This window comes from Microcaecilia unicolor, chromosome 2 (genome assembly GCF_901765095.1).
Source record: "Microcaecilia unicolor chromosome 2, aMicUni1.1, whole genome shotgun sequence".
NCBI classification, from domain to species: Eukaryota; Metazoa; Chordata; class Amphibia; order Gymnophiona; family Siphonopidae; genus Microcaecilia; species Microcaecilia unicolor.
The window spans coordinates 255575159-255597083 of NC_044032.1; the positions used below are offsets into that span (position 1 = coordinate 255575159).

The 21925-nt window shown below is 47.9% G+C and overlaps 1 protein-coding gene across 1 annotated transcript in view; it reads left to right on the forward strand.

Moving 5' to 3' along the window:
* LOC115462000 (protein-serine O-palmitoleoyltransferase porcupine-like) overlaps positions 1–21925 on the forward strand; it is a 48754-nt gene that overhangs the window by 11097 nt on the left and 15732 nt on the right. Inside the window, exons 5-7 of the mRNA XM_030192048.1 lie at positions 9217–9342; positions 9496–9596; positions 12482–12558. Coding sequence (XP_030047908.1) covers positions 9217–9342; positions 9496–9596; positions 12482–12558 — 304 coding nt within the window. The remainder of the gene's footprint in view (positions 1–9216; positions 9343–9495; positions 9597–12481; positions 12559–21925) is intronic.

The following is a 21925-nucleotide window of genomic DNA, read 5'->3' on the forward strand; positions in this document are numbered from 1 at the left end:
CATGTCTCTCCCCCGCTCTTGCGAGCGCCGGTTGAGGGTGCGTCTAGGGCTGTAGCCCAGGCTGCGGAAGTGCACAGTCTGGGGGGTTTCTCCCCCGAGTTTGTTTTGCTGCTGCATCAGGCCTCCTTATGCAAAACCACTGCCCCTGCTCCCTCGTCTGGTAAAGAGGTTGAGGCCCCGGAGGTAAATGCCCTCGGGGTTGATTCCCAGGCCTTGGAGGACTTTGTCTCCTCCGATGTAGATGAGGGCAAGCGTATCTGAGTTCTCCCAACGGTCCTTTGCGGATTCCTTGGAGGAGACGGATCCCCGCTCGGATGGAGCGATGACCCCTCTGCAGCGCGGCTCTTTAGCTCAAAGGATTGCCCAACCTGTTAATGCCAGGCCATGGGCATTTGAAGATTTCCTCTCCGGAGGACGTCTCTCCCTCAGCCCCTGTTGGCTCTGCCATTATGCTGGGGACGAAGCGCCCGCATAGAACCTTCCACCTGCATGATGCCATGCACACCTTAATTTCGGCTCAATGGGATGTCCCGGAAGCGAGCCTTAAAGTGGCTAGGGCTATGTCCCGCCTCTATCCTTTGCCTGAAAGTGAACGTGAGGCCTATCTGTGGCCTACCGTGGATTCTTTAATCACTGCGGTGACTAAGAAAACGGCGTTGCCGGTGGAAAGTGGCACGGCCCTAAAGGACGCCCAAGACAGAAGATTGGAGGCGGCCTTAAGGTCGTCCTTTGAGGCGGCTGCTTTAAGTTTGCAGGCCTCAGTTTGCGGCTCCTATGTGGCCGTGCCTGTCTATGGTGCAGCGGGCTTCCCCCTCGGATCATTCCTTGAGGGCTGATTGGCTGGGCCCTGGAATCGGGCTTAGCCTATTTGGCAGACTTGCTGTATGATGTCTTGAGAGCCTCAGCTAAAGGCATGGCTCAGACAATCTCTGCGCGGCGGTGGCTTTGGCTGAAGCATAGGTCTGCTGACCACGCCTCTAAATCCCGCCTGGCTAGATTGCCTTTTAAAGGCAAGCTGCTCTTTGGGGTCGAGCTGGACAAAATCGTGACCGATTTCGGCACGTCAAGGGCAAGAAGTTACCAGAGGTCAGGGCTCGGGCCTAGTGCTCGCCCCGGTACCGTCCAGAGGACGGTTTCAGGAAGCCCGTCGGTACCGCATGCCCGGGCAGGTCGGGCTCCTCTGCCCCCTCTTCCTTCAAGAGGAACTTCTCCCCCAAGCAGCATTCCTTTCGCAGAGACCGCCGTCCCGGAGGTGCTCCCTCCGGTCCTCCCTCCGGTCCTCCCCTAGGGTCTTGTACCCAATGACGGGGCCTTGGTCCACGCTCCAGTGTAGATTGGAGGACGGCTGTCCTCGGTTCTGGACGAGTGGACCACAATAACTTCAGACGCTTGGGTGCTGGAAGTCATCAGAGACGGCTACAAGCTAGAGTTCTGCCGACGCTTAAGAGACGGGTTTGTACTCTCTCCCTGCAAGTCTCCGGTCAAGCTGTGGCAGTGCAGCAGACCTTGGACAATCTGATCCGCCTGGGTGCGGTCGTTCCGGTGCCAGAAAATCAGCTTGGCAAGGGACGTTACTCCATTTACTTTGTGGTACCAAAGAAAGGAGGTTCTGTACGGCCTATCCTCGACCTCAAAGGGGTCAATCAGGCACTTTCGCATGGAGACCCTCCGCTCTGTTATAGCGGCAGTGAAGGCAGGAGGTTCCTGGCATCCTTGGACATCAAGGAAGCGGACTTGCATATTCCCATCTGGCCTCCTCTTCAACGCTTTCTGCGTTTTGCAGTACTGGGCCGACACTTCCAGTTCAGAGCCCTCCCGTCGGGTTGGCTACTGCTCCGCGGACCTTCTCCAAAGTAATGGTGGTCATCGCGGCCTTCCTGAGGAAGGAAGGAGTACAAGTCCATCATTATCTGGACGACTGGTTGATCCGAGCCCCCTCTTATGCAGAGTGCGGCAAAGCTGTGAACCGGGTGGTTGCTCTTTTGAGCTCCCTGGGGTGGATCATCAACTGGGAGAAAAGCCAGCTGCGCCCAACTCAGTCCCTGGAGTATCTGGGAGTTCGATTCGACACCCAAGTGGGCAGAGTGTTTCTGCCAGACAATCGGATTGTCAAGCTTCAGGCTCAGATGGACCAGTTCCTAGTAGCCTCTCCTCTTCGGGCTTGGGACTATGTGCAGCTGTTGGGCTATGACGGCCACGATGGAAGTAGTGCCCTGGGCCAGGGCTCATATGAGACCACTACAACACTCTCTGCTGCAGCGCTGGACTCTGATGTCGGAGGATTATGCTGTGCGCCTTCCCTTGGACCCAGCAGTGCGCAAGGCGCTGAGCTGGTGGACGCAGACAGACAAGTTGTCTGCAGGAATGCCTCTGGTGACCCCGGAGTGGATTGTCGTCACGACGGACGCCTCTTTGTCGGGCTGGGGAGCCCACTGCTTGGGAAGGACAGCGCAGGGGCTCTGGTCTCCTGGCAGAGGCAAAGTGGTCTATCAACCTCCTGGAACTCAGAGCCATTCGGGTTGGCGCTTTGGAGTTCATCCCGGTACTGGCGTTGAAGCCTGTACGGGTCCTGTCGGACAATGCCACGGCTGTGGCCTATGTCAACCGCCAGGGAGGTACCAAGAGCGCCCCTCTAGCCAAGGAGGCCATGAATCTATGCCAGTGGGCGGAAGCGAATCTGGAACAGCCGTCAGCGGCCCACATTGCCGGGGTCATGAATGTCAAGGCGGACTTTCTCAGTCGCCATACCTTGGAGCCCGGAGAGTGGCAGCTATCTGCTCAGGCGTTCTTGGACATCACGAAGCGCTGGGGCCAGCCGAGCCTAGATCTGATGGCGTCATCGGCCAATTGCCAGCTGCCGCGCTTTTTCAGCAGAGGACGGGACCCTCGATCCCTGGGAGAGATGCTCTTCTCCAACAGTGGCCGACACAAGAGATTCTCTATGTGTTCCCGCCCTGGCCCATGTTGGGCAGGGTGCTAGACCGGGTGGCAAAGCATCCGGGCCGGATAATCCTGGTGGGTCCGGATTGGCCCAGACGTCCCTGGTATGCGGACTTGATCAGGCTCTCAGTGGACGAACCTCTGCGACTGCCAGTGGAGCAGGGCCTGTTACATCAGGGTCCCGTGGTGATGGAGGATTCCTCCCCCTTTGGTCTTACGGCCTGGCTATTGAGTGGCAGAGGTCTGAGGAAGAAGGGCTTCTCAGACAAGGTCATCGCCACTCTGCTGAGAGCGAGGTAGCGCTCTACTTCTACTGCTTACGCCAGGGTTTGGCGTACCTTTGCAGCGTGGTGTGAAGCAGGTTCACTTTCTCCATTTACTGCTCCAATTTCTTCAGTGCTGGCGTTCCTGCAAGAAGGTCTGGAGAAAGGCCTGTCGCTCAGTTCCCTGAAGTCCAGGTAGCGGCCCTGGCTTGCTTCAGGGGCCGCCTGAAGGGTGCTTCCCTGGCTTCGCAGCCAGATGTGGTGCGTTTCCTCAAGGGAGTTAATCACCTGCGCCCTCCTCTGCACTCAGTGGTGCCTGCGTGATGCTAAGAGCCTTGCAAAAGCCGCCTTTTGAACCCTTGTCGAGGGCATCTCTGAAAGACCTGACGTTGAAAGCAGTCTTTTTGGTGGCTATCACTTCAGCCAGAAGAGTTTCCGAGCTCCAGGCACTCTCTTGTCGAGAGCCTTTTCTGCAGTTCACTGAGGCAGGAGTGACTATTCGCACAGTGCCTTCCTTCCTACCCAAGATTGTTTCTCGCTTCCATGTGAGTCAGCAGCTCTGTCTCCCTTCCTTTCGTAGGGAGGACTACCCAGAAGAGTATTCTGCTCTTGAATATCTGGATGTGAGACGGGTCATCATCAGATACTTGGAAGTGACCAATGGTTTCCGGAAATCGGATCATCTGTTTGTCCTGTTTGCAGGTCCTCGTAAGGGTCTGCAGGCTGCTAAGCCTACAGTGGCAAGATGGGTCAAGGAAGCCATGGCAGCGGCTTATGTGGCCGCGGGGAAGGTGCCGCCTATCCAGCTGAAGGCTCACTCCATTAGAGCTCAGGCGGCCTCGATGGCAGAGGCCGGGTCCGTCTCCTTGGCAGAGATATGCAAGGCGGCAACTTGGGCATCGGCCCATACATTCTCCAAGCATTACCGCTTGACTGTGGCTGCTCGGGCGGAGGCCCGGTTTGGAGCTTCAGTGTTGAGGTCAGGGATTTCAATGTCCCGCCCTGGGTGAGTACTGCTTCGGTACATCCCACCAGTCTATGGATTGATCAGCATGATGATATGGAAGGTAAAATTATGTATCATACCTGATAATTTTCTTTCCATTAATCATAGCTGATCAATCCATAGCCCCTCCCAGTTATCTGTACTGTTTATATTCTGGTTGAATTTTAGGTTCAAGTTTAGTCTTCAGTTCCTTCAGGAGGACTCGTGTTCAAGTTTTTTCACTTGGATTCTTCAAGAGTTGAGACGAGTTTGTGTTACAGTGAGCTGCTGCATTCCTCTCCCCTCCGTTTTACGGGGCTGGATTGAGACTTAAATTCTGCCGGCACTCCCTCCCGCTTCGTGCGGCTGTAGGGCAGCTTTGTACCCCTCCCGCTTCAGCGGTGTTAGGGTCAGTCAGCTCCTCCCGCGGTTGCGGTTGCAGGATAAGCCAGATCCCCCCGCATCGGCGGGTGTGGTGTCCCTCCCCCGCTCCGCGGGGATGAGCTGGACGGATTCCCCTCCCCCACTTGTGTGGGGATGAGCTGGGTTAATTCCCCTCCCCCGTTTCGGCGGTGGTGAGCTGGGCAGAGTGTCCCTTTGTGGGTGTAATTCTCTGTGCTGAGTCCTGCGGATGGAGCTTTGATATCGACATACTGAGGAGTTTCCGGCAGCACATGACCATATATAGGGAGGCAAAAGTTTGCTCTCTATCTCCACCTGCTGGTAGATGGACACAACCCACCAGTCTATGGATTGATCAGCTATGATTAATGGAAAGAAAATTATCAGGTATGATACATAATTTTACCTTTCATCACGGTACTGTCATACTGATATTAATAACTAGATCATCATATTCATATACATAAAACAAACTCAAAAATATATCATTAGGAATCCAAATAAATATTACCTTCTGAAAGAGAGGAGGAAGAGAGTAGACTTGTATTTGCTGGTCAGGGGATATAACCTGCTGGTTTGGACTGGTCTTGCAAGGCTCCAAGGAAAGGAAATTAACAGCTGAGAATTTTCATAATCTATATAAATAATTCTCACCTCAAACATTCTGAAGCTCACTCTGTGGCAGGGAAACACTGGAGCCCTGCACTTAGGCTGTCACCACTCAGTCACTCATGCACCACTCACTCTCACTGATAGACCCGCCCGCAGCCACGCCCCTTCCGCACATAATTCGCTACCTCAACGTTCTAATGAAGCTGCAACTTCCGGTTTGTGAGGTGGGAGAGATCGGAATTTAGCCCCATTACTGTTTGCCCCGCCCTCGCGTCAAACGTGATGACGGCGAGGGCGGAGCAATGACACTTGACCAATCGCATCGCTACGCCCTCGACGTCATCACGTTTGACGTGAGGGCGGGGCATACGTCGATCTACTATGCGAGGACGAATGGAGGGAGTGAGGCAGGCAGGCTGTAGGTCACAGGCAGCGAGGGAGCCAGCCAGCCACTCTCTACATCGCGGGGCGGGTCGCAGGGCGGGGCGAGGCGCCCACGACCACCCTGAAGCACGGAGGGTAAGTCCAGCAACAAGGGGAGGGGGGTGGTAACGAAAGCGCCTTGCTAGCGCCCGTTTCATTGGCCTCAGAAACAGGCCTTTCTTACTAGTGGTTGATAACAGCACAGTGTTGAGTGTTGCATTCTTGGCTAAATTCCAATGCTCAGTCATGTTGGGTACCATGGGGACAGCAGGTCGTTTTCTTCTGGCTCTCAGCTGGTGCTAAGTTTCAACAGGCGGGAGCTCTGGAAGCACAGAGCATGCTGAACTGGTACTCCACACCGAACCCCTCCTCCTCCCCCCCCAGGAGCAGAAGTGGTATTCCAGACCAGTCCAAACATGTGGATATGTGCACTCCTACCAGCAGAGGCTGAGAACTAGTGGCTTGAAAACCTATTGATTGACTATAAGAAAGCTTTTGATAACATCCCATATTTCACACTCCTGGTTAATGTTACCTTGAAATGTACAAAGTGAAGTCTGGCTAGATTGAATGTATCCAGGAAAACAGGGCGAGCGATCTGCAAACTCCAAGATGGCAGTGAACAAGCAGCAGATCGGTCTCTCTAGTCTGAACTAAAAGATCCTTTTAATCTGGAATAAAACCCACAATTAGAAACGAACACATGTTCTGGAAACAGCATACCATCACTCTACTGACAAAAAAATGGAATCACAACCCTGACAGAATCATGGAGAAATTAAGAGATTATAATCACCAGATAATTCCCATTCCCACTGATGTATCATTAATCATTGTGGTAAAGGAGAAAAACACAAGAATGGCATTTGGGATGATTTTCAAAAGTTCTAGGTGCTTTAACTTTTGACATAAAATATTGGTTGGCTGCCTTAAGTTTTAGGGCATCTTAAAATGGGATGGGGCGGGGCAGGAAAATGGGGAAAGGTGCTGAACACTTAACTTAGGTACCCCTATACCTGACGTAGTTGTAGCTGCCTCCATTTACGGCAGGCCCCTATACTCTGAATACTTTTGTTTAGGCACTTTCTGAATGTAGGTGCTTTTAACAAGGCACTCAGCCTTCTTTATTGAGCTAATAAAAATGTCAGTACCCAGTATACAAGGTATGGAGAATGAGAAGATTTTCAGGTATCAAAAAATGCAAGCAGATACTAAGAAAATGTGGTGGAAAGATAGAGAAATTGTTCCGATTTTGTCTCTGGTTTCCTCAAGTTGCTTAAGAAAAATTTTCCAGTGCACTTTTGCTATGTTGCCTGTATGTATTACAAGCTGTGAGCTCCAGAAAGAGGCTCTCTGGCACAATGCAAGTGATGAGATTAAGTAGGCCTTGGTATTTGAGACTGAAAACATGTTCTGCCTTACAAGTGAAGCTTATTCCTGTGTATTGTGTGCCATTCAGGGTTGGAGTTAATGTGTGTATTGTGGCTCCTACACTGTAACATTTAAGAGCCCCCCCCCCCCCCCCCCCATTAAGTAGGAAGTAAATTTTAGGATTAATAGTTTTCCATGCTAGTGAAGCATGAGGCTGTAAGCTGTAGCTTGTCTATAAATGTGGCCCTCGTGCCATTTGGAAGCATTACGCCGACACAGTCGGTCAGTGACAGAGCCAGGGGGACAGCAAGTTAGTCCTACTCTGATGTTTTATAAAATGTCTTTCCTTTGTGCTCTCTGTAATTTACTTCCATTCCTCTGGTCTCTGAGCTTCTTTTTTGCCTGGCTTTCACAGTTTGGTGGGTATTTTTTTTGTTTGTTTTTTTCTGCTTTTGGTTCGTGGATTCTGACACCCATCAGTAAGAAACACAAAGCCAGGTACTGCTTCTGCTCTTTGTGTCTATGTATGGGGGGGGAGGGGGCAGGTTAGCATGAAGGGTGTGTGTATGTATGGGGATGGAGAGTTTGGAGGAGGAGTGTGTCTGCTTTTGGGGTGGAAGAGGTGTGTGGGTGTCTGCATACAAGGGTGAGCAGGTTGGGGGAAAAAGTGGAGGTGTGCAAGTGTGTTTAGGTTCAGGGGCAGGTTGTTTGTGTGCGCATGCGCATAAATGTTGTGTTTATCTTTCTGTCTCTCTGGATTCCCTGCAGATCTTTTTTTCTAATACCTGCTTCTCTTTCCTCTCTCCTTCCGGTCCCAACAGGGGCCTTACTGTGAGGTGAGTCTGTTGCTCTTTGTCATGGGAGATGTCCTGTGAATCAATGCATATCCCTGAAAGATTAGAGACACAGTGGAATACAGGAATATAAGAGGCCTTGACAAATTTCCTTTCAGTCTAGGAGGAAGGCCAAAACTTAGGCTGGCTGAGATCTTTCACCCCACCCCCAATCCTGCTGTCCCCACCAGTCGGAGAATGAAGGAAGCAGAATACCGTCTCAGCTCTATCATGGCTCCTTTAGGGCCTGGTTTACAAAAGGCATTTTCCCATTCTGTATGTAAAGTCAACTTAGCAAATCTGTCCTTTAATGTGCCAGTGCCCTACAGTGGTACAGCTGGCAGGCACCCTCCCTACCAACCTATGTCACTCCCTCCTCCATCTTTCTAACCCCCATACCTCCCATGTAGCCATCCCACCTCCCAACTACTCCTTGCTACTTGGGAATCAGCTACTCCCAGCCTCCCCATCTAGTTTTAGAATCAGTTTGAGCCCTACTAATATCTCCCCCCCCCCAACCCTGTTTGTGCCAAAAACAAAATCTGCACCTTGTGGCTCTTACTGAATTTGAGACTAGAGCAAAAGGTGCTGCAGCTCATGCTCATTAAGAGCCACATAGTGCAGAAAGATTAAAAAAAAGAACTTTTGTCTTGGCAGTGGCCATTAAGAGGGGTATGAAAATCTTGGGCAGGATGGAGAAACTTTCATTTGCCAAATTTTTATCACACTCTGATATAGGAGGGTATTTATGAGCAAAGAGTCCTGAAACCTAGTAGAAATACAGAGGATATCTGCCTGTATGTAGATGGATGATGGGATTACCAAACCCCACTCTAGGTCATCAGGCTATGAGTGCAGCTTTGTCACCCTGCCCATTGCCTGCTGGTAGTTGTAGTCTCTGCTTTTATTACCAAAATTGGAAATGGACATTCTATAGATTTCCTGGGGTAAATCCAAGAATTGGTGGTGACAGTGCCTGCAGGTCTTCCACCCAAATCTATCACCTGTTGCCCTAAAGACCACATCCTCAGCTTACACAGAGGACTTTAAATGGTCTAGTACTGTCTGCTTTAGTATATGTGTAGTTTGAAGAGAGGTATGGGGAGATGGTGCCCCCCTCATGCTGGCACTCAGTTGGTTCTTCTCCCCCATTGCTAATATGACTTCCTATATGTTGCCTATACGATGTGCTTCAGTATAAAGAGCAAAGATGGCGGAATGAGGTTTGATATAATATTGTGCTGCTTCTGTCTGTTTATTTTCACCCCTCTTTTCTTATCGCATTGTCTCCTTCTCTTTCCCTTCTTCTGTATGCTTCTGACCGATTGCACCTTTCTGCCCTGTTTTCCTGTTCTCCTTCCTCCCCCCCACCCCCACCCCTTCACAGGTGGCTGCGGGCCTATGAGAGTGCAGTGTCTTTCCACTTCAGTAATTATTTTGTGGGTTTCCTGTCAGAGGGGACAGCCACCCTGGCAGGGGCTGGTTTTAGCGAGGAGAAGGAGAATGTGAAATGGTGAGTATAGACTGGAGTGTTTTTTTGGGGGGGGGAGGGGGTCCAACTTGGGGCATCATATAATGAAGGAGGAGTGGCTGATGAAATCTTAACTCCTTATACACAAGTCTTATAGCTGGAAATGAGAGATTTGCCTTTTTGTATCCCTGACAGGGATTTAAGGGTCTCCCGGCCACTGAATGTGGAATTTCCCCGGTCGATGGTAGAAGTGGTCACCAGCTGGAACCTACCCATGTCTCAGTGGCTGCACTCCTGTAAGAGCTTAATTTTCTCTTGCTAGGGGTGAGGTGTGGTGAGGGGAGGACTTGTGCATCCATCCATCTGATACTGGATCACTGGAGTAAATATTATTACTTCTCATCTACAGAACCTGTCAGCTCATGCATTGAAATATTGTTGGAAGCTGGGTTTTTGAACACTTCAGCAACTCCAGGCAGATGTTGATAGGGTGCAGCAAGCCAAATAGAATGTTAAGGTGTTGATATTTAGTGTGTCAAATCCAATGAAAATTAAATGGATCACTTATCCAGTTATTTTTTGTTTCTTTTAAGTAGATTTTCATCCAATTTATTTGCTTGTTAGGTTGTTGACCTTGTGATCCTAAATGTAACCAAATAAGTTATCTACAGTAGCTTAGGACACCTAGAAGGGCATAATCGAACGGGGACGCCCATTGCTAAAGGCGCCAATCTCCGAGGATGGCACAGTGAAGGGGCGGGGCCAACCGTATTCGAACGAGATGGGCTTCCATCTTTTGTTTCAAAAATACGGTTGGCGCCAGCCAAATCTCGACCTAAATGCTGAGATCGCTGGATGTAAACGGGTGCCCTCGGTTTTCTCCCATAATGGAAACCGATGGCACCCATCTCAAAAACGAACCAAACCAAGGCATTTGGTTGTGGGAGGGGCCAGGATTTGTAGTGCACTGGTCCCACTCACATGCCAGGGCACCCTAGGGGGCACTACAGTGGACTTGGCAAATTGGTCCCAGGTGCATAGCTCCCTTACTTTGGGTGCTGAGCCCCCCAAAACCCACTCCCCACAACTATACACCACTTCCATAGCCCTAAGGGGTGAAGGGGGGGCACCCACATGTAGGTACAGTGGGTTTCGGGTGGGTTTTGAAGGGCTCCCATTTTCCACCACAAGTGTAACAGGTAGGGGGTGGGGTGGGCCTGGGTCCACCTGCCTGAGGTATACTGCACCCACTAAAACTGCTCCAGGAACCTGCATACTGCTGTCATGGACCGGAGTATGACATTTGAGGATGGCATAGAGGCTGGCAAAAAAAGTTCTTAAAGTTTTATTTTTTTTAGGGTGGGAGGGTGTTAGTGACCACTGGGGGAGTCAGGGGAGGTCATCCCCGATTCCCTCCGGTGGTCATCTGGGCAGTTCAGGCACTTTTTTATGACTTGGACCTAAAAAAAAAGGGACCAAAAAAAGCGGACCAAATTCTAGCCAGGGACGTCCATTTTTTTTCCACTATCGGCCGTAGCCGACCATCTCTTAACCACGCCCCTGTCCTGCCTTTGCTACCCTTCCGACACACCGCTGAGAACTTTGACCTTCCTGGCGACGGAAAGCAGTTGGGGACGCCCAAAATCGGCTTTCAATTATGCCGATTCTGGCGCCCCTGAGAGAAGGGCGCCCATCTCCCAATTTGTGTCGAAAGATGGGCGCCCTTCTCTTTTGAAAATGAGCTGGCTAGTGATGAGCAGTCATACTTCAAGCAGATAGCACTGAATATCGGTTGTTATCTTTTAGCCTGCTCTCAGATCGTCCCCCGAGTTAACCTCATAACTGTTTCCAGGACACTTCAGTGTCTGGCCAAAGGGTTCATATTGCCACCTGGAATTTTCAGTGTCATTGACTTGGGCGTCAAAAGTCCAAAGTTAACCACATAAATAGGTTTGAGTGTTAACCTCTTAGGAATAATTTAGATATCTCAATGTTCCTATGTAGGTCCATGGTGCCACCACACTTTGAATATTTTATGCATTATAAATAGGAGGATCAAGACGAAATGAGTCCCAAAAACCAAGCAAGAAAGGGGGTAGCTGGTGATAACTGTGTCAAAACCAGTGGACAGGTGAAAGAGGAGGAGGATTGAGTCACAGCAGTTGGCTTTGGCATGAACAAAACACAAGAGATTTTGATGAGATCTGTTCCTATGGAAGGTAACTTAGCAAATGCCAGAGTGAAGTGGGTTAAGAAAGACTTGGGCATCTCCATCTTGAGCCAATGTGGCTTGCTCCCTCTCTGAAGGAAGAGATGAGTGCCAACATGGAATGGACTTTAATTTGGGATCTGATGAGTACTCCTGAGTGACTTAGGCTACTTTAGGAAGCAGGATGCTGAGCTCAGTGGCACATCTATACTCTTATTCAGAATTCCCCTCCCATTTGCGTATCGGCAATGGCTTTGGTTCACCAGTGGTGGAACCAGCACAGCATTCCCCTCTTTACCTTCTACCCTGGCCTAGCTGTATGACCACCTGTCCTTTCATCACCAGCCTAACAGTCCCCCCTCCTCCCCAATATCCTCTCTTTCTTTTTTAACCACACAACACAGCATCCTTCTTTCCCATTCCTTCCCCCCCTCCCCCCCTTGCAAACTCAGCATCCTCTCTCGTATCACCTGGCTAATCCAAGACCTCAGTTCCTAATATCTTCAGGAAAAAAGGTCTGTGAGCTCGTATGTACTTGCAGACCCTGAAGAGCCCTACCCTTCAGATAGGTTTCCTGAGAATTTGTATGAGGGATGAGACCTGTAAGTTCATGCTAGTTCATGGGTCTCACACTGACTTTGTCTTCGGTTGCTGCTGCTTGTGTCGTGGTCCCTGGTAAGCATGATGTCACTACTTAGATTATAATGCCCAGAGATTGATTCCTCATTTACCCCTATCGTAGTCTCATCACTGCCCAGGGGAAGAAACAGGATGAGGGCCACTGCAGAAACCCTATTCCTATTAAAGGGCTGCAACTGAGCTCATCCCTGGCTGACAGGACAGAGCACTCAGCATTATGAGCAATTTGAGAAACAACCTGGAAATATAAGTAATATGTGTTAGAAACTCTTCTTGCAGATCTGCTTGCAGTTTCTTTACATCCTTCTCTTTCCGTGTCACTTCACGTTTTAGATGTGTTCAAGAACGCACTGAGCCTGGGGACCTTCTCTGCCATCATAGTGACCTATACTGCCAGCGCTCTTCTTCACGTGAGTGTCCATCGCAGGTGTGAACTGCGAGAAGATGGGAGTTAGAACTTCCCCCCTCTCAAGCCTTTCTTCTCTGCTTGCTTTGCAGCAGTGAGGAAGAGGATAAGATGGGGGAAATCTGGCTCCTCCATTCAATCTGATTTTTTTTTTAATGTATTAAATGATAGTAAAGGTACAAACTGAACCATCTATGCAATTTACATTTGGGAAGCTCTGCCCAATCCACTCCAACCATGTTGGCAAATTGTGAAGAGTACCAAGTCATCCAGAACATCGGGGGAGAGGTCAGTGGCATCTTCAGACAGATTTGGGGTGATAACAGAATGGCAAGCTAGCTATGGAGAGTGTCAAGCCAAAGTGACATTTCCGCACACTACACCCGCATGGCCACCTTCCTTTAAAGCTACAAGAAAGTTACAAGGGCCTTCCATTCAATGAAGAAATCCTTGGCCAATATCAACCGCCCAGTAAAACTATCATTTAAATAACTGATAGCATTATTCAACCGACTCTTTTATCTAGAGCTGGAATCTTGATATAAACCTACACCTCCAGCTCCACATCCATAGAAATTTCCCCAATTTTAACTGCAAAGAATATTTCTCTTTACAACTGACCTTATAAAAATGTAGTCCCACGGCATGTTGTCATCTCCCTTTTGGGTCCGATAGATACAGCTATTGCTATCTCCTCTTTTCTACTAGCCTTTTTCATTTTTCTGATCTCAATGTGGGTCAATTTGGTTTCTTGAACTGTTAGAGGGATTAACAGCCCTATACAAGAAAAGAGCAGTCTGGCCTCCTTACAAGCAGGTAGCTCTTTTACAGGAAACTCACTTGTTCCCCAGCTGTGCATATGAAATTACAGAAGGCATGAGGCTTCAGGTTTGTGGAGCAGTATTTCCAAGTCTGTCCTGTAGAACCCCCTTGCCAGGGTAACAGCAGACAGGAAGAGAACCTCTGTGGAAAAGCAAGCCAAACCAGAAAGGAGTAGAGGTAGACCAAATGACAAGCCAACTCAGGAGATGTAGCTTGCAAATACTTTTATTCAAAGCACCTGAGTTGGCTTATCATTTGGTTTACCTCTACTCCCTTCTGGTACCCGCTTTCCAGTCAGGTTTTCAGAGATTTGCATATAATAGAGGCAGTGTATTCAAATCAATTTCATACATATTCATTTTGGATATCTGGAAAACCTGACTGGCAAGAGGGGTACTCCAAGACCAACTTGGGAAACTCTTCTGGAGAGCTTGGGTAGGATTTATAGCTATTACTCTGATAAGGAAGGAGAAAGGGAGGGGAGGGATGTGGGGACTAGGACAAGATTCTGTAATAATAATAATGGTTGTCGGGGGGGGGGGCGTTGTTTATTGAGCAATAGCACAATAATTCCAAGGGCTCATTGACACATCCTATATAATAATTTGCACCTCCAACGTTCTACGTCTGGATGCTTGGGTTCATAACATTCATAACCACTCATTGCCCCGCCCTCACGTCAAAACGTAATGACGTGAGAGGGAAGGGAGCTAGCGCCATCCAGCCAGAGAACATTCAGGTACAAATCGAGGGGAGGAGATAATCGCGAGGTGAGGGAGGAAGGGCAGAGCAGAGTAGAATGGATGGGATGGGAGGACAGTAGAGGAGAGAATCGCGGGACAAGATGGCAGGGCAGGGAAAAGGAGAATCGCTGGACATGGAGGGGAGGGAAGAATTGCTGGACATGGAGGCATAGGCGCCGACTCCGTGGGTGCTGTGGGTGCTCGAGCACCCCCAATATTTGACCCGCCCAAAGTCCCGGAACGAAAGTTCCCAGCTAGCACGACCTGCGCTGCCCGCCCTCTTCTCCCAGTCCTTTGCCTGCTCCTCGCCTTCCTGCGTGCTGCCCAGAATTTAAAAATTCTTACCTCGGGGTCCGGTGGCAGCAGTGAAAGGTGAGCAGGTTCTGCGCTTCAGCCTGCCTTCCCTTCTCTCTCAGCTCTGCCTCTGGTCCCGCCCTTGTGGAAAGAAGAATTGAGGGTGGGACCAGAGGCAGAGCTGAGAGTGAAGGGAAGGCAGGCTGAATTGCTGAGCCTACTCGCCTTTCACTGCTGCCGCAGGACCCCGAGGTAAGAACTTTTAAATTCTGGGCAGCACGCAGGAAGGCGCGGGGCAGGCGGAGGACTGGGAGAAGAGGGCGGGCAGCACAGGTCGGGCTGCCACTCGGAGGAGAGAGAGAGAGAGGGGGGCCTGGAACTCGGAGGAGATGGAGGGGGGCATGGAACTCGGATCCCTTATGCCGTACACGTTAATAAGCACTGTGTCAAACTCAGAATGGCAGCGAGGCAGGAACTCGCGCCACAACTGGTCGTTGACGTCCAGACTCCTGCGCCGCTCAAATTCCATCGTAACCAGCAGGGTGGCAGGAAGCAGGCGAGCGTGGAACTCGCACCACAACTCACCTCCTAACGGTTCCCTTAAAAACATAACCACCATTACATGAAAATCGTGCTAGTGCCCGTTTCATTTGTGTGAGAAACGGGCCTTTTTTTACTAGTAACATTGATAACTCAGCTTAAGTTTTTTGGTATTGTACTTTTCCATTTTCATCATCCATTTTCCCACCATACTCCTTGTTTGCACCCCCTCCCCCCCCCCCACTATATTCTCAGAATCTTCTCTTTACTCGAGGGTCATGTTAAATCTTTTCTCCTTTTCTGTGCTGCTTAGCCTTTCACCCTTACCAAATTTTCTTCTGTTATGCCAACTGTTCTACTTCCATCTTCCCCGACCTATGGTGACTGTTTCTGTATGCCCTATTAATTCTATACCCAGCTGCAAGCTGTATGGAGCATATCCCTCCAAGGAAGATCCACCATCCTGTGGATTTTGTAGGTCAAATTCTGTAGGTATGCATGCTTTGAAACTAATAATTACATCTGAAAAAAAAAAAAAGAGGGGAGTGGTGATGATAGCTACGCTCTTTCCTTTTCAAAGGAGAGTGACCAAAATGATAGAACACAGGTCTCCCACTTAGCCATCTCTCTCCTCTTCAATCTGTTCAAAATTCTGCTGCACGACTAATATTCCGCCAGTGTCGTTATGCTCATATTAGCCCTCTCCTCAAGTCAGTTCACTGGCTTCCTATCTGTTTCCACATACAGTTCAAACTCCTCTTATTGACTTATAAGTGCATTCACTCTGCAGCGTCTCAATACCTCTCCACACTCATCTCTCCCTACACTCCTCCCCGGGAACTCCATTCACTGGGTAAATCTCTCTTATCTGCACCCTTCTCCTCCACCGCTAACTCCAGACTCCGTTCCTTTTATCTTGCTGCACCATATGCCTGGAACAGACTTCCTGAGCCGGTACGTCAAGCTCCATCTCTGGCGGTCTTCAAATCCAAGCTAAAAGCCCACCTTTAACCCTTATTTTATCATCCTCACTTTAATATTCCTTTATCTCTTGTTTGTCTGTCCTAATTAGATTGTAAGCTCTGTCGAGCAGGGACTGTCTCTTCATGTTCAATTGTACAGTGCTGCGTAAGTCTAGTAGCGCTATAGAAATGATAAGTAGTAGTAGTAACTCCACCCATGTGAGGAAAAGCTAAAGAGGTAGGGCTCTTCAGCTTGGAAAAGAAACAACTGAGGGGGGATATGATTGAGGTCTACAAAATCCTGAGTGGTGTAGAACAGGTAAAAGAGAATTGATTTTTTTTTCACTCTTTCAAAAAGTACAAAGACCAGGTGACACTCAATGAAATTACATGGAAATAGTTTTAAAACAAATAGAAGGAAGCATTTTTCACTCAAAGAATAGTTAAGATCTGGAACTCATTGCCAGAGGATGTGGTAACAGCGTTAGCATATTTGGGTTTAAAAAAATGTTTGGACAAGTTCCCGGAGAAAAAGTCCATAGTCTGTTATTGAGATTGACAGGGAGGGGGGGGGGAAAGCCATTGCTCGCCCTGGTATTGGTAGCATGGAATGTTGCTACTATTTGTGTTTCTGCCATGCAATTGTGACCTGGATTGGCCACTGTTGGAAGCCAGGATACTGGGCTAGATTAACCATTGGCCTGACCCAGTATGGCTATTCTTATGTTCTTAAGGATCAAACTGTGAGTCCCTGGAGAGTTCAGTGGCCTTTTGCTGATGTTAGCAAATGTCTGTGCGCTCAATTTTTTCAATGCTTTTTTCAGACCCCACAGTCTGTGATTTTTAACTCAGAATGTCCCCTAGGTGTCGGTCGATGAATAGGCATTTGCTAACAGGCCCAGAGTTTGTACATGACCTGACCAACACATGAAGGAGTACAGTTTAACTGTCATTCTGAGGTTAGCCTGTTTATGATTTGGATGCTGCCTCAACAGTCTTCTGAGGGTATATTACCTCCCTTTCTACATCCTTTAAAAGAAATTGTAAGCAAGGAAATCTCTCTCCTTAAAATCCCAATTATTGACTGGAAAAGAGTATATAAATGGAATAGGAGGGAGTGAGCGTGCCTGGCAAAAGCAGATTAAAATTCAAGAGGAGCTGAACCCTATAGAGAGCTCCCACAGGGCTTATCAAGGTGACAGGCACGCTTTTTTTATGAACATGCGAACTAACCAGCTCAAGTTGTTGCTATGGCAATTGAGTCATACCAGAGTAAAAACCAACAAATTGAGGCTTGAAAGCAGGGCTCAGACTGAGTTATCCAGCCAGATGGCAAAGTGATTATCTGATTTTTACAGAGCTTTCTAGTCTTCAGAGCTCTCACTGGATCAGGGATTCAGATCTCACTGAATAGACATAGTAACATAGTAGACGACGGCAGAGAAAGACCTGCACAGTCCATCCAGTCTGCCCAACAAGATACTCATATGTGCTACTTTATGTGTATACCTGACCTTGATTTGTATCTGCCATTTCAGGGCACAGACCGTAGAAGTCTGCCCACCACTAGCCCCACCTCCCACCACCGGCTCTACCACCCAATTTCCGCTAAGCTTCTGAGGATCCATTCCTTCTGAACAGGATTCCTTTGTTTATCTCACGCATTTTTGAATTCCGTTACTGTTTTCCTCTCCACCACCTCCCGCGGGAGGGCATTCCAAGTATCCACCAGGCTAGATAAGAAGGTGCGTGTAGAAATTAATAGACCCCACTTACAGGAAGCAGTTCAATAACCTAGGTACTAATATCTACACATGCATAATACACTTAAATGTTTAGAGTACTAGCATAGTCTCCGGGAGTGGCCAAGATGGTATCCTGAGGTCAGCTGCAGTGCGCTTTGTTTCTCTGCTGCTTGGTTTGTTACCTCCTTTCTGGCTGAAGTCAGTATGCCTCACACAAAAAGGAAGAAGATGAAGGTCTTACCCCCACCAACTGGCGCTTCCTTGACATTGGAGCGATACACCATTCGATGCCTGTAATTATCTCAGGAAGGAGGCCCTGCTGGAGTTCTTTCAGGAGGAGCCACAGAACTCCTGGGGCAGGTTGTTTCTTTCTCCCCTGCAACTGAGGCCCCACCTTGTCCACCAGGAATATGATTGCTGGCCTTGCGTTTACGGAAGGCGTTAGTGCTGAGACCATCAGTGTAGGAATTACTGCCACAGGTATTACGTCTGGAGTTGTTTCATCTGGGGACCGTGTGGTGTCTCTACCCCCTCCCCCTGTGGTGGTTACCCTGGAGACCTTGTGGCAGTCACAATCTGCTCAGGAGACTGCCAACTTGTTCATTAAGGGTGAAGGTTTGTCTCAGTCCATTGACAAAATCAAGAAGGATGCTGTGCAGAGTGAACAACTTATTCAAGCTGAACTTGCAGTGCTTAAAGGAAATGTAACTGACTTAGTAAAGGACAATACAATTATCCATAGGAAATGTGAACAGCTGGAAAACTTCAATAGGCATCTGAGAATATTGAATCTTCCTAGGACAATAGGTGTTTCTGCCCCCACCCCCCCCCCCCCCCCCCCCCCCGAATTTATTTAAAAATTCTTATTGAAAATTTTAAATTTACCTCGGACTCTATTCCTCTGGTTAATCAGATCTATTATTTGCCTTTTAAAAAGATGAGTGGGGGAGCAGTGGAAAATCCTGGTCAGAAACAAGAGGATTTGACTAACTTATCTGCTATATTGGAGGACTCGATCTCAGAGGTGTTGGAGCTATTTTACTTACTTCATTTGTGTTTGAACAAGATTTGAATGGAATTATGAAACTGTACTTTAAGAATTGGATATGGATGGTTTGGAGTGTAACTTTTAAGGGGCTTCGATGTTGGTTTCAGAACTTTTAGTACAAGAACAGTGCTGGGCAGACTTCTACGGTCTGTGCCCTGAGAATGGCAAGGACAAATCAAACTCAGGAATACATATATTATGTATTGCATACCTTGTAAAATGAGTTTATCTTGTTGGGCAGACTGGATGGACCATACAGGTCTTTATCTGCCGTTATTTACTATGAGAACTTCAATAACACTATCCAATGATAGAACCTTTGCGATCAAATCAGAAGCAAAAGTGCTGCTTATCCTCAATTCATCCCCGACGTACTCCTCCCACACCAACCAACTATGGAAGAAAATACTGTTTAAAATGAGACATCTAGGTATAATCATGTCATTCTTTGACCAAAAAGCCTTTGTGCTATTGGTCCAAATGCTGATTTTACCGCATCTGGACTACTGCAATGCCTTATTCAGCGGAATCAAGACTCAGTATCTGAAGAAAATGCAGATCATACAGAACACAGCGGCTAGACTAATCTTCAAACAGAATAGATACACTAGCGCTTCACCATATCTAGCCAAACTACATTTGTTGCCCATAGCAGAAAGAATTAAGTTTAAGCCGCCTGTCTAGTTTTTCAATTCTGCATCCAAACTTTTGATTAATATCTATATGCATTGTTCTCTCCAACAGACTGATTTTAGCACCACTATTCTTCAAGGAAATCCGATTTCAGAAGATCTTTTAGAACATTCTTCCCGGTATTGGGAATCTTCTTATGGAATTCACTCCCACTTACATTGAATTGTGTGCCAGCTGATCTTCAGCACTTAGTACCCAGTGTATATTCCTTCCTATGCTAAGCCTGTTACTAAGGCCTACACCTGACATTGCTCTGTTTGGTTCTCACATGTTAGCCTAATAACTCAGCATCTTTGTAACAATCCGTGCTTTCTCAGGAGCTGAGAACAGACACTTCAAAGATGCACATTTGGCTGGAGCTGAGTATGCCTTTCATATAAGCTGGGTATAACCTTGGGACGTGGTGAGACTGAGGAGGATACAGTGAGCCTAAGGAATGTTTCAGACTTGGGGTGAGAGGACACAAGAGTATTGTTATATGTATTTTTTTGCTCTCTGACTGACTACACACTGTGCACGCAGAATTGATAGCTGATTAGCCAATGGCCACTGACTGTCCACGTGCAAACACATCAGGAGAGACTGATAGAATACATGAACAATCCATATATGGCATAGGCTACTTTCTGCTTTTAGTTTAGGAGAAATCACATGATTTAGGAGAAACGAAACTTACAACAGTATATATGTGATGTCTGGCACAGTGTTAGCTGAGCAGTCTTTGTTATTCAGGATTTGCGTATTGCTTTGCTGTCTGACAACCTGCTCCAGAAAGAACAATCATTTTGTATATTGGCTTAGTGAGATACCAATAAAGATGTTTACTGGTTGTGCCTGTATCTGTCTGGTTGTCTCTCTTATTCCAGCGTCTTGGGCTGAATTGTTCCCCCCTCCCAAGGGACAAGGGAGGAAGGGAATACACACCAGTTAAATATCCAGGCAAGTTAGACCCACTATTTCTGCAATCTTTCTTACTTGCATGAATAGTTATGTAGTCACTGGCATTGAATGTCAGCCCTCCTGCCTGATAAATCGTTTTCAGTATCGATCCCTGAGAAGCTATGTAATAAAATAGCATAATATACTAACTGCCAGAACTCGAACAATGATATTACTACAGACCCTCTAACACCAGCACACTTTGTAGTGGAAAAAGAGAACAAGCCAGACTGCTATACATCCGTGAAAAAAATTACACTTTAGTAGAATTCTAATCTCAGTCTTTCACACACAGAATCCAGACTGACCCTTACCTAATGGAGAATAAGAGGCTGCAAATTAGAAACATAAACATATAGACAAAAAAAAACAACCAACAACTGAGAAGGCAGACTGCATGTAATTCCACACCAGAGGGGGACCCCCCCCCCCCCCCCCGATTTCCTCCTAAACTGATCAAAATCCAGGGATTTAAGAAATGTGTATTTTCAAAGCTGTTGGTGAAAACTGGAAGTTAAATGTATTGTTTTTCTACCTTTTCATCAGATTTTTTTTTTTTTTTAATTACAGTGGTCCCAATTTTCTTCCATTTTTCTCTAGTTGTCTTTTTTTTCCAGGGTCACCTTTCCATTTTCTGTTTATTTCTTTTATCCCCTCTGTTATTGATCTTTTCTTTTCATTCTTCTCTCAATTTCACCTCTCCTTCAATCCTCAATCTTCATTTTCTCACCTACCTACCAGCCTGTTATCTTCCCCTTTCACCACCTCCCTCCCATTTTCCTTTCTTCCCCATCCTATTTCTACTTTCTTCACTTATACCCTCCCCAGTCCTCATCTGTTTTCCTCTGCTCGTTTCCCCTTACCAGCCTCACTTCCTTCCCTCTCATTCATCATCTTTCTTCTCTCTTACCACTACCCGATTTCCTTTCATTTTTCCTTTTCTTCATCTCATCTTCTCCCTAGCACCTCCTTCCCACCCTCTCCACAGATTTGTCCCTTTCTTCTCTCTCTCTCCTGACCTCCCCACCTTTCTGCAATCTCATATCCTTCAGCCCCACTCATCTTCTGCCAAACAACTGCTTTATTCCTACATCCTTGAATTTCCCATCCAGTCCCTGAGTTTATGCTTCTCTATTCTCCCACCCAGTTCCTTCTTATTGTCCCCTTCCACCTTTCCTCCTGCCTTTTCCTCCTCATCTGTGTTTTCTTTTCCTTCCTACCAACCTCATTCACTCTCCTTACCTCCATTCCACCTTCTTTACCTATCTCTCCACCCCTTATGCCTGTTTAACTTTCTTCTCCCCATCTTTAATCTCCCCCCCCCCCCCATTCCTATCTCCTCCTCTCCCTTACCCCTTCAGTTTTCTAGCATTGTTGTCTCTTGCTAAGGTTTTCTCCACAGAGTACCTCAATCTCCTGGCTGTAGGGCCGGGTGACCAGTCCAGGAAGCAGAAATAGCAGTGTTGTGTCTGCCCGCTGTCTTGTTCCCTCTGCAACACCAAAAATAGAGCAATAACCTGCAATGCAGTCTGTGGGGACTTGGAGCATACACAGTGCTGCCAATCCCCATGGCCTTCCTCCACTC